General features: G+C 33.2%; 1 protein-coding gene across 2 annotated transcripts in view; it reads right to left on the reverse strand.

The window, feature by feature from the left end:
• Nucleotides 1-4,677: 4,677 nt before the first annotated feature.
• LOC106100491 (lachesin-like) overlaps nt 4,678-18,174 on the reverse strand; it is a 39,063-nt gene continuing 25,566 nt past the window's right edge. For both annotated transcript variants that reach the window (XM_013279356.1, XM_013279355.1), the window contains exons 3-9: nt 9,325-9,431; nt 8,717-8,902; nt 8,119-8,311; nt 6,828-6,956; nt 6,381-6,500; nt 5,659-5,829; nt 4,678-5,384 (exon numbers count right to left, since the gene is read on the reverse strand). In XM_013279356.1, coding sequence (XP_013134810.1) covers nt 5,122-5,384; nt 5,659-5,829; nt 6,381-6,500; nt 6,828-6,956; nt 8,119-8,311; nt 8,717-8,902; nt 9,325-9,431 — 1,169 coding nt within the window. In that variant the 3' untranslated portion in view covers nt 4,678-5,121. The remainder of the gene's footprint in view (nt 5,385-5,658; nt 5,830-6,380; nt 6,501-6,827; nt 6,957-8,118; nt 8,312-8,716; nt 8,903-9,324; nt 9,432-18,174) is intronic.

Genomic DNA, 18,174 nt, shown 5'->3' on the forward strand with positions numbered 1-18,174 from the left:
TCTCCAGTGACTTTTAATTTAAATAAAATGCTCAGGCAAATTTCTTGTTCTTGTTTTACTTTTACAATGTAATTTTTGAAGTTTATTTATCTTGAATATTTTTAATTATTTATTTATTTACTATATACTAGCTGTTGCTCGCGACTTAGTCTGCGTGCAATTAAGTAAAAACATAGCCTATGTTACTCTACAAGATTTTTTGAAATCGGTCCAGTAGTTTTTAAGTTATTTTAATACTTTATATTACTAGTACAGACGATGTTCTTGCATTATTTTTAACGTATATTCACAACTGATTACTTACATTTAAAATTAAACGCTACTTAAACGATTTAATGTCTAAATCCTTTTGATTGAGTTCATAATGATAAAGTTAAGTCTCCAAATTAGCCACGTTTCATAAAGTAAGGGGGAACGCGGAAAGTCGCGTTTAAATTAATGTCGATTTAAGTAAAAGTCTATTCCTCAGGTACCATCACAGGTTATTCGTATCGTATCATTTATACATAAAAGTTAACGAAAACTGTAATATTTAAATTTAGTTTGCGTTAGTTTCATTCCGCGCTAAAAGCAAAAGTTTTGAGAACGTAAATGTTGATGCAGCGAACTCTCACCTAGGCATTGAATTGATAATGTTGCCACGTCCGAATGTGTTGTGCCTTTCTGTTATTAACTTTTATGGTAAACTAGCTTATGCCCACAACCTCGTCCGCGTGGAATTAAAAAAACTAAAGTAAGTAGCATGTGTGTTCTTTCAGATTGTTCTACATCTATGCCAAATTTCATTCAGATCCTTTAAGCAGTTTAGGCTTCATATTCCAACAAACATCCATCATTCCATTTAAATGTTCGTATTTATTATCTAACTGATATTATAAATGCAAAAGTTTAGATAGATGGATAGATTGATGTTTGTTATAGTTTGTAGCCTAAACGGCTGAACGGAATTCGGTGAAATTTGGTACAGATGTAGATGATAGTCTGGAAGAACACATAGGCTACTCACTTTTGTTTTTTTATATCGCGAGCGAAAACTAGTATTACTATAATAATAAATTAGTAGTGACACAATTGTGTCAGAATAGGTCGCGTATTACGGTTTAATAGCATTTGTATGACGCAATTTTTATTCATGCTCTCTGAAAAATGTTTGTTATCTGCGACAAAACGCGAAGAATAGACGACTAGTCCAACCAAAGAATGGTCGTGTAGCTGTGGATCTTCGCACACGGTGTCCAATAGTTTCCTGTTGTAAGGTCAGAAGAAAAGGCATATTTACTTACTTAAGTAATCTCCATATTCGAAAACTTATATATTTAAAACTTTCGTTGACAAACCTGACAAAATGTTTTCAGTTAAACAACATCGAAACCGCATTGATTTCAGTTTCGAATGTCAATATGAAAATTTGTTACAGAAATTGAATAAAAACCTCTATTGAGTCCAAACGATGAAGTGGGGAAATAAATCAATTCTCTATTCATTTGACTAGTTTTTTAGATGTCCATATTTTAAGACTTCGTATTGGTTGATTCGGTAGAAATGTTACATAATTGTTTATTTAGATATGGCATTCAGATTTTACTCAATGTTAATATTTACATTATTGTTAATATTTAATTGGAAATGACTAAAATAATGATAGTTAACAAACTAATTTACTTCATGTATACTTAATATCTTTTACTTATCATGATTATACATAGAATTTATACAATATTTTGATAAATACGTTTTATTTTTGCAGTAACATTACCATTAATTCACAACTTTTGTCTCTGCCTCGAGCATCAAAAATGTACCCTTTTGTCTGCATTTCCACTTTCCGTCGTGCACTTGAGTACTATTTACATCACATACGATTTCGTATTCGCTAAGTGGTGCCTTTTCCTAACCTCCCTTTATGTTCAAAATGTTGTTGCTCGTCTCAACGTCATCGTGAGTTTCCACTGTACAAAAACTTGTACAAAACACATTGCCTGTCTTTGTTTTTCTAAAAAGAATAGGATATTTCTCTTTATTTACCTACTACGTAACTTACCTTTGAAACATTAATGATGTTTCGATTGATATTGTAATGTGATTAGAGCGCATCGTAAGATTTTAACTGCACAGTTAAAACTGAGGATGTATAGGCAAAATTAAGAACAGTGCAGTTTAACTCATAATTAAAATTTTTCCTACATACATAAGTTGAAACAGAAGGTATAGCAGACTAAATCCAATAATTTAAATGATGTTTTTTCTATTGAAATAATTTAGAAGAAAACAAAGAATGATATAAAGGCAATAGTAATGATTACAGTCACGTAAAAACACTTGTTACACCGTCGACGTTGGCGCGACGTCGTGGAGACGAGCGACGGCGGGCATCAATCACTTTTGCTTTGCTATGTTTAGATTGCCCAAATTAAGGTCGTTTGTGCGAGTTCCCTCTTGCCTCGAGGAAAAATAATGGCGATAACTCTTCTCGGGCATTCGTCAGAATTATTTGGAGAAAACATATGTTATTCCTTTATAAACAACAGTAATTACTCGTGAAAAGGAAACAAGGGAACGATTTATTAATCATAAAGGAGTGAATGAACGAATACAAAAATAATTTCCACGTTGTGTTATTCGAATTAGCTATCTGATCAAAGGTATACTTTTCTTTAATAGCATTAAGGTGGCTATCGAACAAGTGCCCACTTTGCCAAAATAGAAAAGAACTGATATTAATATTAACTTTATTCAGCTTATTTAAACATCTACCAACGCACATATAATTTTTGTCCATTCTGCAAGTACTTTACTACATAATACTAAAGATTCTATTGTTAGTACAAAGTGAATATATCACTACAAATGTTTAACATTACGAACTTCTAAGTAACTCTTTAAGATGTTGTTAATTTATTTTCCGCCATTAACAATTCCACTCAGTGCCACGTGGAGGAGGAAGCGTACGTAAATTCGACATCAAAAAGGAATCCAATTAATACATATTAATGGTATGATGTATTCCACATTTGACGGTAGTTAATTAAATTTTAACTTGTCGAAAAGCGCGCGTATATTTGCTGCATTTACGAGCAGAAAACTCAATTGGATCACTCCGTTCATTTAAAAATATATAGACACATTGGAAAGTTGTAATTGATTTCCAATCAGAATGATTGGGCATTTTATGTATTCAATTACTTATTATATAAAAAAACGCTTTTTATAAAATTGAATAGAACAAGCGAAACCACCATTTTCAGCGCTTTAACAATTTTGAAACTAATTAAGTAGTAGTAAAAATTATACATCAGTTAAGCTGTCTTTAATTCGTTTATAATGTTTTGCGATAGTTTAAACTAGGGTTGTAACGGAGGCCTTTTTAACGGAAGCGGATGTGGATGCGAAGGCGAAGGGCTTTACCTCTGCAGAAGCGGAGCTCAATAATAAAATGTTAATTGCGCGAGAAATAAATACTAAAACTACGTTAAACCAAAATACAGATTGGTACATAATTACAAGATACAGTTTATTATGCAAATGTAATGTATACCAATTATAGTTAGTTGCCATATCACGCCCGCGCGGCCGTAAAAACGATACCTAACTGCCCCACTAGCGTTAAAGACGTAAAGTAACCTCCGTTATAACTCCGCATAAGAAATAACGGAAGCGGAAGCAGATGCGAAGTTATCATTTCTTGCGGAAGTTCCGCACTTGCGGATGCGGAAGCAGAGTTCCATTACAACCTTAGTTTAAACAGTAGTAGATAGTAAATTTAAAATATAAATAAAATGTGGTTCTAATTATTTTTATTAAGTTCTAATAACAAACACTCAACTTTTAGTTCTCGTGGTTTGTGTTTTAACAAACTCGAAATACGGAAAACAAAGAAATGCGCGTTTACAATTCCTCAATATTTTATTCACGTTATTTTATAACCATTGTTTCTTTAACATACATATTTGGAAATTTTTGATATTCTGAAAACTTTATATCTAACTAATTGTAACTGGTTCTTCAGGACTACTAGAATAAAATAGTACAAAATAATACAAAAACACTTATTACACGTAATGGTACAGATTGATACAAAAGTTAAAAATCACAAAATTCAAAATATCTATGTAATAAATAACATAATAAAAGTAAATATTTGGTAATATTCTATAAAAAAAAAAACAAAGAACTCATCTATTACATTAGCTAAATTTCAAATTAACATATAACATTTTGCATTAAAATTCCATAATATACAGTAATAGAGCCAAAAAAAATTAAAATCGTTTATTTACAAAGGATCAACAAAAATGTTCACATTTTTTATGAATATCCATCTACAATACTTAATGTTAGCTATATACAATCGCATCAAAACATCAGTTGTATACATTCCTTAACACCGCCTAATGTAACGGAAGTCTATTCAAATATTTGGTTATATAGGCTGAACATTAAATTGCATTTAGTTTACATTAAACAATCTATTTACACTAATGTGTTAACCTAGTTATTATCACGTTACATGTTAATAAATAATGTTTTAGACAAGGCAAATAGACTGCCGAAAACTAAAACAACACACTATCTTTCTATCTATAGAAATAAAAGTCTGTCTTTCATTATTATATCAATTTTAAAACTTTCGTAGAATTCCTTAATGTTGTTAAATAAAAAAAAAAAAAGAAACTTAATCTTAGATCAAAATTTGAAGATTAATCATTTAGAATTCGAACCTTATCTTAACACAAATAAAATGAAGCAAAGTGTTAACGTTGACATAAATTACGACCAGTGTGCAATCCTGTAAATCTAGCCTTCTCCTCTAAGCGTTTTTCCACCGAAACATCTAACTAAAAATATGGAGCATCCCGCTTGTTTCTTTTAAAAAAATAGAGATAGCAATATCTTTCGTTCCATCATTGGGTTCCTTGGGTTAGAGGTATAGGCGAGATGAACACGAAATGCATGTTGATGCGGGATATTGACATAGCAAAGAATTTGAGTTGAGTCTTCAAGTTTTGGTTTATAAGACACGTGAGAATCTTAATTACAAATCGTAATTTTATGTCTTGGAGTACTTAATGTAGTAGTTATAATTAATGTTAATTTCAGTTTGTTATTTTATCGGATAGTCGTTCAAATAAACGTAGGAAGTAGGAAGACCATACTTAGAGTTAATGTTGCGGTTAACGTAGTAGACGCACCATTAGGAGTAGTTATAACAATTTTGCCATCGTTCGAGTACCATTTGTTGGCGCGGTCGGGCACTCGATTGCTTTTCTCATTGTCGTTGTTATTCGGAATGTCTTCGTCGTCGTATATTTCCGTTCCATATTCGTCATCTGATGTTGTTCTTTCATCCGGATATTGGTACACATGTCTGTCGTTTCCCGGTATTTCTGTACAAGAGAAATCAACTTTATTTTTAACGCTTATGCTCATTTGTATAATGTACCATACATATAGCCCATAGAAGCTATAAACATTTATTTAGCTTTGCTCGACAAAAGAAATCTTGTCACGATAAGTCACATGAAAAGTAAATTCTTTAAGTTACACAATTTTCACTTTAATAATTTCTTTAAGTTACACAATTATCTTTAACATAAGGAACAGTAGTAATGAAGAGCGAAGACAAAACAAAAAATTTAAATAGGAGGGTGAAATAATTACCATATAATCGAATCTTGCTTTCAACATCACCGAGAGAATTTTTAGCCACGCAAATATAACTGCCTAAATCTTCACGGCGTATATTTTTAATGGTCATAGACATTTCCGCTTCGAACATGGACTTCTGTCGCACCGTCATCTCGTGGTGCTCAGATGGTATTATCAGCTCACCTGCGAAACAATTTATTACTTAAAACACTCACTTCCAAATTCAATATTAGAATTTCATTTTTCTTGCGCAAAGTTTTATGAAAAATGTTAAAACTTGCTACAGACACCTAGGAGTTTTATGGCTGTGTTATAATTTGTTTGGTTTCTTATTAGGGCTCCCACACAAATATAAATTACGTAGTTATTTTTGTTCAATTACAAAAACTGACGATTTTTTCAATACCGGTATCATCTTCATCATAATCAGTTCAAGATGTCAGACAAGTTGTCCCCATTGAGGGACTCGGAGCTGACCCCAAGTTTGTTGTCACAAGGTATTGGTATACTCATACATAAACAAGATAATTTCAATTGAATATCGATAGCCTCAATATTATAAGGAGAACGAAGAAAGTATGAATAGATATACGTGAGAAATTAAGGAATCCGGATATTATGGCGAATATAGATGTATGGAAGAGAAGGAATCGGGATATTATATACTGTGCCCAAAGGTATGCCTATGTGGGATAGGGCAGGAAGATATTAGGTACGTAATATGCATTACTTACCTGGATCCTTAACCCAGTAATTGATAGACTTAGGTGAGGACTCAACGTAACATTCAAGAGTGACGTCAGTGCCCAGCGGTGCGCCTACGAGCTGATTGGGCACCTGGATTACTGGATGAACTATAAATATAAATTTATATTAATTACATCTCTGCCCTGATCATATTTCATTTCGTAATATTTCACAATAAACTTCCAAACAACAATCATTTTCAAATTAACCTTTTAAATACGACCTGGAGTTTTGCGAATAACTTACAATTTGACCCTAATTAAATACCAATTTCCCTCAATTTACATAGCTCTCATTTCAAATTTACAAATGTTATCCGATATTGTTATTAGAAAATAAGAAATACGAATATTTTCAAATATCAATTAATACATAACAAATAAAATAAATTTATAGACAGCATATAAGTCTTTAGTTCACTTGATGTAACTTACAATGTACGCTGATATGAATCCTCTTGCTAACCGTAGGCGGGACTCCGTTGCTTGCAATGCATAAGTATGTCCCCATTTCAGATCGGGAAATTTTCGACAATTTTAAAACCTCCCCTTGGAAAGACAGTACTGTAAATATTAGGTTGAATCAGTTTAATTATGTGAATGTAAAATAAATGCTTTAATTTGTTTATAATCAGAAGATTGTCTCAAATTTAATTGTCGGAACTTTAATTTACAAAGAACAAAGGGATTCATTGTTAGTAATATAATATTATTATTAGTAATTGGTTATTGATAAGGATATCACAGTGACCTATTCAAGGGGTCCAGCGTTCGCACAATGAGACCTAGAAGTCTATTCAACGCAGCAACTCTACTAATTACGACAAACTTTAAACAATACTGGACGCGAAACTCATCCCGAGAATAGTGGCCGCGCGGCTCATTGTGCCCTCACAAATGCGGTCACAGAGACACTAGTATTATTATACATATTCAGAAAAACAATGCCGTCCTTGCACTATTCAAATAAACTAAGACAAATGAAATATTTTTCCTGCAGCTAGCCGAGTTAAGTGAAATTTTGGGGTCAACTTCTTGTTCGAGCACAATATGGCCTGCGAGAACGGGCTTGACATTTGACAATTGAAACTCTGATATGGCATTGTTTCTTGACTTCGTGTAACGAATAACGTTGCTGTTCGTGTGTTTGTATGTTTATTTTCAACAATGTTATGAGTCTGTCAACACAAAAGTACTCGAGCTTTCAATCAAAATCATTCAGCGGTCGCGTGTTGGAGTGGCGATGTTATCAGGTCGATGTGGGCCGCTACGAGGGGAAACGGATTGCTTTCCTACACTAGTAATTTGTAAAACAATAAACCAATGAAACCTCTTCTAAAATATTTATTACTAACAGAAAATTAAATGTATTTTAATATTTGGGTAAGAGCATGTGAATAAGCTATCACTGTGATAAAAATGTACGAGTATACACTGTTGTAGTAACAATTGTGATATTATTTGCTTCTTACATATACTCGTACCTTATTTTATTATAGAAAGCCAGGAGTTTTACAACTTGCGTGTTGATAAACGCTCTATTTATCGTTACACATTTAGCCCTTCCGTAGATCTTTTGGCTGTGGTTTACGTGAACAGTACACGACTAACAAACACGTAACATGTGCGGAAACTATCTAGTGGTTGCAGTTCAGGTTTTAGGACATCAAAGTCAGAAAAAATGTGAAAAAGATTTTTTTTTTATAGAATCGAGTACTCGTACTACCTTTAGTTTTTGATCCGTTTTGATCTCTAACAACAATTTCCTGTCCATCTTCTCGTTTCCACATGACCCGTGGCGGTGGTATCCCCCTCGCCTTGCATGACACCCTCGCGGTACCTCCCTCCGGTACCATGGTGTCACCTGACGTCTCTTCAGGAATGAAATCAGGCGGTATCACAACTTCTAGGAATCCCATCTAAAGTAATTATTTCTGTCAGAAATCATTATCATACTATAATTAAGATACAAAGCTCACTATTTAGCTACTATTTCTCATTTTACTTGGGATCCGCAATTTATTTTTAGCCTAGCATGATTTATCAATTTGGTTAGATTTTTTTCGTAAAGTAAGAAATTGCTTAATTCTCTACTAGAAGTTACTGAGTAATCTAGCTGCTCCGTTGTACTAGGTGAGTAACGAAGGGTACGATACTATGCGAATATCGCGTTTTATTTTGGTGGCAACGTGGGCAACAAATTACTAGACCAGGCACAAGCCCAATTATGGTGCCTGTAATGAGGATGTGTGCCATAAGACGTGCTAAGACTGTACCTTATTGCATGTTCTGTTGTTCATCGATATACATATCGTGTTACAAACCTGACTTTTCATGGGATCCGTGTTAATCTGACACATGTATTGTCCACGGTCCTCCTCTTGCACGTTCTTTATGTGCAGGTACCAGGTGAAGTGGTCGCTATGTGACACAGAGACGCGGTGGTTGTGCGTGATGACGTGCTCGTGGATTGCCTGTATCGCCTTTGTGTCCGCCTTCACCCAGCCCACCTGTCATAGGCACAAAGACCGGTTATAAATATTCGGCGCTCGTAACTACAGTATTGTCCGCAACAAAAGCATGGAAACTATCAGGTTTATTATTTTTTTATACTGACAAGATTTTTTTATAACAATATTTTGTTAAATTATAAAAAAAATATCGTAGCTACGAAAAATTAAATAACAACACACTTAGAACAGATCTGTATTAACGTGTTTTGATATGACATTGACTAACAACATTTTTATTTCATTTTAATAAAACTAGCTATAGTAGAAATCGATTTAATTGTTAAAACGTCACCAAAACACTACTACTTATAAAAGACGTTTATTGGAACTCAACATGCATTTAAAATGCTTTTAAAATGTTTATATCTGTTATCAAACTGCGGTAGTAATTATGTTAGTGGTAATTATAGAATACTGACCCGGTAATTGCCTAAATTGACGACGATACATTTGAAGGTTGCGTCACGCCCGATAGGGACCGTGAGGTTGGTGAGGGGCTCGCCGAACTCTGGGGCGTCAACACCTCCTGCACACATGTTTTGTATTAATTTATTATAATACAATATTCTTAATACTTTTATCAGCATAATTATAACTATTTTGTCACTAAGTAATTATGTGGAACTGGATAACAACGAGAAACAGTTTCAAACTATAAGTGCCGTTCTAAAAATCTTTTAGTCATCAAGAGAATTTCTTCATTTATATTTAACTAGATAAATCCATACTAAGAGACAAGGTAATCATTGAGCGAATTTAAATTTAGCTATAATAGGACAATTTTACTGAATTAACGCCTATTTTATTAGGTTTGTGAAGTAAATAACACTAAGGTAAGCGAAGTTATTTATAAAATTCAATATAATATTTGTAATATTATAACAAGATCCAAACAAGACGGACACATCTGGACGTTAGTAAAGTTTTATGTAAACCTGAAAGCTCCGAACAAGTTTTCTTAGATCATTGAATTGAAAAACATGGACAGTTCTTATTACTTTTTCTTATAATATATTTATAAGTATAGTACTGTTTGTCATAAAAGTAATAAAACAAGGTGATTGTACAACAGCTTTACAATTCTATTAATAATATTTAGAGAGGGGGCACAACTTTGACTAAACTATCGCACAACTGTGGTGCGATTGTCGATTGTTTCGCACCCAATTCAACTGTTTAGTTGCAAAACTAAATATCGAGTAGTGTGCGCATATAACCTCGTAGTAATCTAAATGCTACTAAGGAGTTGTGTGATAATTTAGACAAAGTACGCGCTCTTTGTATTAAATTAAAAACATGCAACTTTATAGATATTACAATTTTGTTTGTGAAAGAAAGTAAATATTTTTAAAAATTGTGCAAGTTTAAATCTTCGCAAATGTATCTGTAAATGCAAAATATGTAAATAATACAGCTTAATTATTGTCAATCCTCAGCCATTTCACAATAGATCGCTTTAATTTGCAAAACAATTGTTCGAATTGCGTGGCCGAAGACTGATGAGGGAGGAGGTTAGTAAGAGACATTAGTTTGTGGCTCGTATACTTGTGGCCTTATCTGGAATGTCGCCACAAAGTTGTCGCACCGCGCCGCCTCGCCCTGTCTTTGGTATTCACGGTACTGTCGGCCGCAGTGCAGTTTGTACTCACTTCTACACCTTGCAACAAAGTATCAACTAAGGATCCTTTCCACTAGCACGACTAGTTCCGCGACTTTGGCCTCGCGCATGTTTGTAACAATTTCACCCGCTTAATCTCGACTGAAACAACTATAGGTTGATTATTGTCTTAATTATTCTCTTTAAAAACACAAAAATCAATAAAAGATTTCATAGAAATGTTACGGCTGTGTAACTTCATGGTAAGAATCGTATCTGCTTGCGGCCGGAGTTGAGTAGCTTTGCTTAGTGGAAATGGGATTAACCGCTCCCAGTCGCTAACCGCGGCTTAACTTTAAACATCCGACACGAATAACTTTAGTGATGTACATTATCGATAACGTTTACTCCACGTTACACAATGATTTTCGATAAGCTCTTATATTATTCAAGTGATGTACTATTGTTGGATGAAGCTGATGAGTTTTGTATTATCTTTTTATTTGCGTATAGCATGACATACCGAAGGCGTTATTACATTGTTCCTATTGTCATTGGTTTAATAACCATTTAGCAGTGTTTTATCCTTGCTGACTGGTCCATAACAGGTTTATTTTTCTAACTGTGTACGAACTTATTTACGGTCGCATTACATACTAAAACCCGTGAAAAATGCATAAGGCATAAAATCTTGCATTGATCACTTGGAGAAATATCTATTATCCACGATTAGAACGGAAACATTAGTATGTTTTGTACGTAATTCTGCAAATACTCGTAATACCATAGTAACATAAATAAAATTAACCTCAAATATTTTAAAATCACAAATGCTAAACAAACTGTAATATGATAATTCTAAAATATAACTTTAAGTCACCTGTTTTTTTTTATAAAAACAGCAACAGCGTTCTACGTGGAAGACATAACATTAGAGAACGGTCTCGGTGAAGGCAGTAAAAACTGCCATTTTGCAACTACAGCGTCCACAATATCGTCACAGGCTGGGACGCAGTAAAATGTTTACAAAATATCCTCCTTTTGTTGAGGGTATCTCGCTAGATATTGTTTTTGTATTACCGCTTCAACCGAAATACCTTTTTCCTTTAAAGAAATTCTCGGAGAGGTGAATAATTCTAATTCCATTGTATACTGAAAATGTTCAAAATAGTGCGGGATGCTTACCATTTCATACAATAGTAGGACAAAACGAGACATCTATTTTAAGCGGGAGTGAAGATACGCGTTAATTCTAAATATTACAAACAATATGCAATAGCCGCCAACAAAATGCAATGTACAGTAAAGTCTTTTGAGCGCTGATATCGTTTTTTAGGACGTGCAAACATTGCACCGTTACAAAACTTCTTCGGAATTGAAGTATTAACTACCAAATTAAGATATTTATTCTCACAGACAAAATTAAATTGAACATACAACCAATGATACTACAAAGTGGCTTTTGACTGTTATAAATTCAGAAAGTTATTTTAGTGTTAGTTTAATTATGCAGAAAGTAACAAAATTCCAAGCGTTGTTAGCTGTGACGTTGAATGTATTCATTGTTTTGTATCAGTTGTTTATTTTGGGTTTACTAAAATAAGAAGTAAGTATGTAAATATTACTAAAACAAATTTGGTGGGGTAAAGTAAAAAAAATGTTTATATTCTATATGTATTTACGTGTTGCAAGTATAAACACGTGAAAACAAATTCAATGTCGTTCAAACAGTGTATTGTTCCAATAACAATTTTCTGTTTAAAAGATACACTGTTTATCCCAATTTTATGTCCAAATTTTCAACCTCGCAATTTCAACGTGATACGTTCATAAATTCAATGAAATTACCCATCTTTCTGCGCTTCAAAGAGGCCATATATCTCCCCGTGGAGACAGCGCCTTGCAATGTCGACCATCACGGGAATGATAAATCAGTATGGTTTGCAATTCGGAACAAAAAGCTCGCTCATGAATATTATTCCTCTTTTTAATTTACTTACTGACTAGCATGAGATTAATAGCGTAAACTCGTGTTAATTAATTTATTTTCTTACATCGTACCGAAAATGAAGGCATAAATTGTTATTCTGTACCTTCGGCTTCTTGGAAATAAATAAGTTATCAGAAACAATAAGATAATTAGAACTCTGAAAGTATGACCTCTATACAAAAAATATTGCTAAGAATTATATTTAATGAACATATTCACACTTTTATTCGACTATTTATTATAACGCAAGAAAAGATATGAGTTTATTCAGAATGTATTAACGAATCCTAGAGTCAAAATCAAAAACATTATTATTCCTAGAATGTTATCAATTTGATTCTAGGATTTAATTTATCGTTTCATATTCAGTGTAAATTTTGTAACAAACATTTTATGTTCTAGTTATCGTACACTGATTTGCTTGTTTAATTTAAATGGAAACTAAATGAAGGTTGCAACTGGTCATTTGTCATGGGTCGGGGCGGCGCTGTACTGAGGCAAGTTCCGGCTGCAAGCAGCTTTTATTAATATTTCCAGCTCGAATTCACGCTTTATTAGCAAACAGCCGTCATGTGGCTGATAAATTATTAATGTGGTCGCGGCACAGCTTGCGTTTTGTTATCTACACTTTTTATGGCCACTAAAAGACATTAGCCCAAAAGCTTAAACATTTATGCTGGATAATATGAATTTTATCGGTTGGAGAAAAACAGCGTTGCACAAATATACATACACTAGCTGTTCCATCATGCATCATCCGCATAAAAGTATTAAAATTTTATTTTGTTGTTTACATGTGTCAAATTATCAATTGTAAATTTCAAAATGACATGACATTATGACAAACCATAGCAACCTTGTTTCCGTGATGTTGGCAGCAACTTATGATCTCTTTCCCATATTATTGGATTTTTTGATCCAAAATATTTACCACCTAAGTTTGATGGCGTGAAATATATAGTCTAAAGCGTGACGTCAGTGTAGGGCTTTTAATTAAAAAAAAGAATTATATAAAAATATGCTTTAGTTGCTAACATCTTAGGCAACAAAGAAGTGTGTGTTTACGCTTTATAATAATAGTATAGATAATATACATATTGACATAATAACAGAAATATTACGCGATATCAATTATAACTCGTATCAATATCAATCTGGAAGTTTGGGAGACCACATCGATATATATAAAAGTACTTGTAAGATCAAGGTAAAGCTAAATAAATAGTTTGATCATTTTAAAAGTCCATTAACCATAATACATATGACATGAACGTTTCCAGCGACAGGCAATCAATTCATCGTTGTATCATACAAAGAACACGTTGGTAATTCCTTAAGTTATTGCGAAGATTGTAACACTAGAGTTGGATTCATCCCATTTTTCATCGTCCCGCTCCACGGGAGACAGCTCTTAAAAACGTTGAAAGTTTCTTACGTCTTAAAACCACCAATGTTTCTTAATTTCGTACTCGCGACCGTGGGTGGCTTTGAATTATGAGCGTGGCTTGCATGACTGATTTTATATTATCTCTGATTTTATTACACAAAGTAGTTGGACGCTACTGTAACAGATCGAAATAGATTTCCAGACAGAACATTACCATAAGCAATAAGTTTTGTGAATTTTGTAGACAGTTAATTTAATCTCTTGAGTTATACGAGTATGTATTATTTTAACCATTTGGTATGAAAAATATGAAAATTACATAATTAATTTATACAAATTAACATCTATGTAAAATCATGTAAATTAGTAAAGCTACTCTGCCAAAAACGTGCACCTTTTATTGTTACAAGCATTAGGTACGTATATTTTATAGATTGTAGACAATTATAGTCTACAGTTTGTTTGGATTATCTTAAAATGTCCGTTCAAATTATAATCGAACGCGCATTGTAACTGTAGCGTTCATTTGTAGTATTTTATCTCGAATATTGGGAAAAAAAGGTCAACTCTCCAATAATCCATTCCCCATTCCTTTCCGTAGGTCATCAAGGGAGCCTTCTTAAGTCCTTTGTAATCCGACCGAAGATACATCACAGAAAAGTATCCCATAAGATTGAAATACGTATCGCCAATCTTTAACAAAATGTCGTACGCCAGGCAATATTTAATATTTAAAAAGGACTTCTTCCCTTACATTCCTTAACCCACGATATTTCGAATTTATGCTACAGATCCCTATTATTTTAACGGATGCTTAGTGATGTCCCTTCCAAGAACAGTATAATTGAAACCACAAAGTATTATTCATGAATATAAAAAAACGTAACACAAGACCTTCGTACCAATTTATGAATTTAAAAAATAGTCCGCACATTTCTGCTTAAATCAGCATTATTATTAAAAACATATTAATTTGAGGATTAAAGTTTGAAGTGCAAATTTTCACAGATAAACTTTAGTCTAAATAATTTAGTTTGCTGCCTTCGAACTTTGTTAATTATTGCCGACGTATTTTTCACAGCGAAGTTTTCAAGCTCCAACAACGAATGCAAAAATTTATGTCAAAAAAGAATCAAACATTTTAGACTTCATTAAAAATTTCGGTCGCAACTTTACGATCCGAGCGGTAACTTTTCCTTTTCATATTTTTGTAATCATCTCGACGTTTAAAACACTAACGGGAAATGATATCAAATTTAAAAAAACGCTTAATATGCACGTTGAAACATACTAAATGGATTTAAATGACGTTTTAAAATCTTCATGATTACGAATACTCTCCTATTTATAAATCGCTCATCCTCCTTCGATTAAAATTGTAGTGTGATTTAGAACGCGCTCTGCTGGAATCGGATTTTTTTGTATTTTGACTTCACTATTTTCTTACAGTTCAACAAAAAACAACTAACATCACACACCGTGGACACAATTGTGCGTTGTTTCTTCCAAATTCTTTTGAAGAGACTGATTCTAAAATTACTGAATTAAACTGAATGAAACTGAAATGAAAAAATTAAAAATTAAAAGAAAAATGATTGCGAATAGAGTTCGAATTACTACAACACAGACAAAGCACTTGTATTTAAATAGATTTAAACAATAATACCAGCTATAAAGGACGCAAAGGATATCAGTACTTTACTCCCACATTAAACTTTAGACGCACAATCTCAAATAAAGTAGGGGTCACGTACAAGTGAGTGATATCACGTCTACTGCTCATCAGCGGCTGCACGTGACGACTTTAGCACAAACAGATTTTGCTACACGCCCATTAAACGTTGAACCCGAATGCTACTACGCTACTATACAAACCACCCTTACAAAGATAAGTGACGAATATAACGCGGGCTCTTATTACTCTGGCCACGTTAATAATACGCAAAAGACCAGCCGTTACCGTAGCGCTACAAAGTTTTCTTTCTCCTAACTTTATTACACCATTAGAGATCGCGTGACGAAGAATCGCACTCCTCCTTGTAATATAATTTATTTTGACTAGTCTATTAGACAAAGTACTTATTCTCTTTTGTATTTCATTTTGTACGCGATTGTTGTTTATTTGTATCTCGTAACTTTATGATAATCTTCGTTCCTCTTAATTGTGATGTTACGAGAACATCACAACTTACTTAACGACTAGTTGTTGATCGCTACTTCGTCTACGGAATTTAACAATTTGGAGAAATATAGCAAATGATACTCAGTGATAATATTGCTTTCCAATTGTAAAAATAATCTGAAAGTAGTCAGTAATTTTTGAGTTTATCCATTACATACAAAAATACAAATGTTTTCTTTTTACAATAGCAGTACAGATATAGATTATAGATGGGTGTCATATTTATGCTATGAATAAATACATTTTTCTAATCATAAAATCCTCTCTAATTAATCGACTTCATTTATTCACTATCATTATTTGAATATAGAAAAATGCTTCTTTACAAAAAAGAACATCAGAAAATACCAAGGTTCTTTTGTTCTGAACGAAGATATGATACAAGAAGATAAAAATCTAATTAGCTATTTCGTTTCTTGATACAAAAGCGATAACAATGGTGGAGTATTCAGAACAAGTAAGAGGAAATTAAAACAAAAGCAATTAGGAAGGTGCGTTTAGGGAAAGTTCACATTGAAACAGGTGATGCAAATTTGATGACTTTACCTTTACACGTAATTGCCTCATCTAAATGTATAGTTTTTTGTATTCCTGTTCGTTTTAAATTACCACTATAGTTAAGATAGAAGACACGAATTTAAATTTTATGTAATATAAATTCGTTGTCGTCAATTCTTAGAGACGCTGGTGGTCCTTCGCGAGTTAGAAGCGGTCGACTCGTAGGCGAGGGCGCAAAACGTTGTTGGTGGTTTCTTATTTTAAGTCACTGCGCCAGCGCAGTAAGTGTGCAATTTTTTGTTAAATGTTTTTAAAATATGGAATTAGTCGAAACACACAATTCACAGTAGTTATTACTGTCATCATCAACTTGCCCTTATCCCTTATGGAGGGTCGGCACAGTATGTGCTGCTCTTCTATACATCTCTATCAGCCGTCATATCTGAATCCACTCCTTCTTAAGCATATCCTCTTTCACACAATCCATCCATACTTTCTTCGGTCTTCCTCTTTCTTTGTAGCCATCCACATTCATTCTTAACACTTTCAGGTTTATGTCCCCACCGTCTCGTCGCATAACATGTCCATACCACGCTAACCTTTTGCTTCCCAATTTCTCCACCACTGGCGCTACTTTCAAACTTACAACTTAGTTGCATTACTGTCACTGGCTAGCAAGTGATTATAGATAATATGGTCCTTTAAAATATAATCAAACATTACTCATGCATTTATATTTTTTTTCATCAATGTTTTGATTCTCTTTTAAAAAGGTTTTATATGCATAAAATCGCCATTAATAAGCATTGATTCAAAGTCGCCAAATCAAGTAAATCGAGACGTATTCAGTAATCTTTGTACGCTATTTGTATAACTTCCGACGGCTAATTGCTTCGATGACGCTGAAACCGGAAACTGAAAAGATTGCCGTCAAATAGCGTACGTTTTCATTTCTCCTTTTCACAGACTAATTCCTTCTATTAAGATTGATACCAAGTTATCCTTTCGATAATTTGTTTTCTACATTTTTATATTAAACTAGCTATTTTTTGCAACTTCGTCCACGTGAAATTAAAAAATATAGTTTATGTTACTCACAGATAAATTAACTTTCTAACGGTGAAAGAAATGTTTAAATCGGCCCAGTAATTTTTGAGTTATTATAATACATACAAAAATACAAATCTTTCATCTTTATAATATTAGTATAGATAGATACTTATGCTGTCAATACTGTTATATATTAATTATCTAAAAGTTATTATAAAAAAAGAAAGTAATAAGTTTTACGTTAAGTATAGTCGAAATATTAATTAAATATTTTCTTAATACATCACTCACAGCTATATTAATAAGCGAGCAGAAAATACTTGGGCAACGTAACTTTTATTTTTGCGAAGCTCTATCGACTTGTAACAATGTGAATGACGCTGCCTTCAAAGAAGAAAGCGGCAATGATTGATGAGGAAATTAATTAATACGCCACTTCCTTCAAGCGCGGCGAAAAAACAAAACGACTGCCACGATAGAGATTTCATTCCAATTTATAGTGCAGTATACAAATAAATGCCTCAGATTAAAAAAAAAAGTTCGTCCCGTATAGAAACAAACGACG

This window comes from Papilio polytes, unplaced genomic scaffold (genome assembly GCF_000836215.1).
Source record: "Papilio polytes unplaced genomic scaffold, Ppol_1.0 DF824047.1, whole genome shotgun sequence".
NCBI classification, from domain to species: Eukaryota; Metazoa; Arthropoda; class Insecta; order Lepidoptera; family Papilionidae; genus Papilio; species Papilio polytes.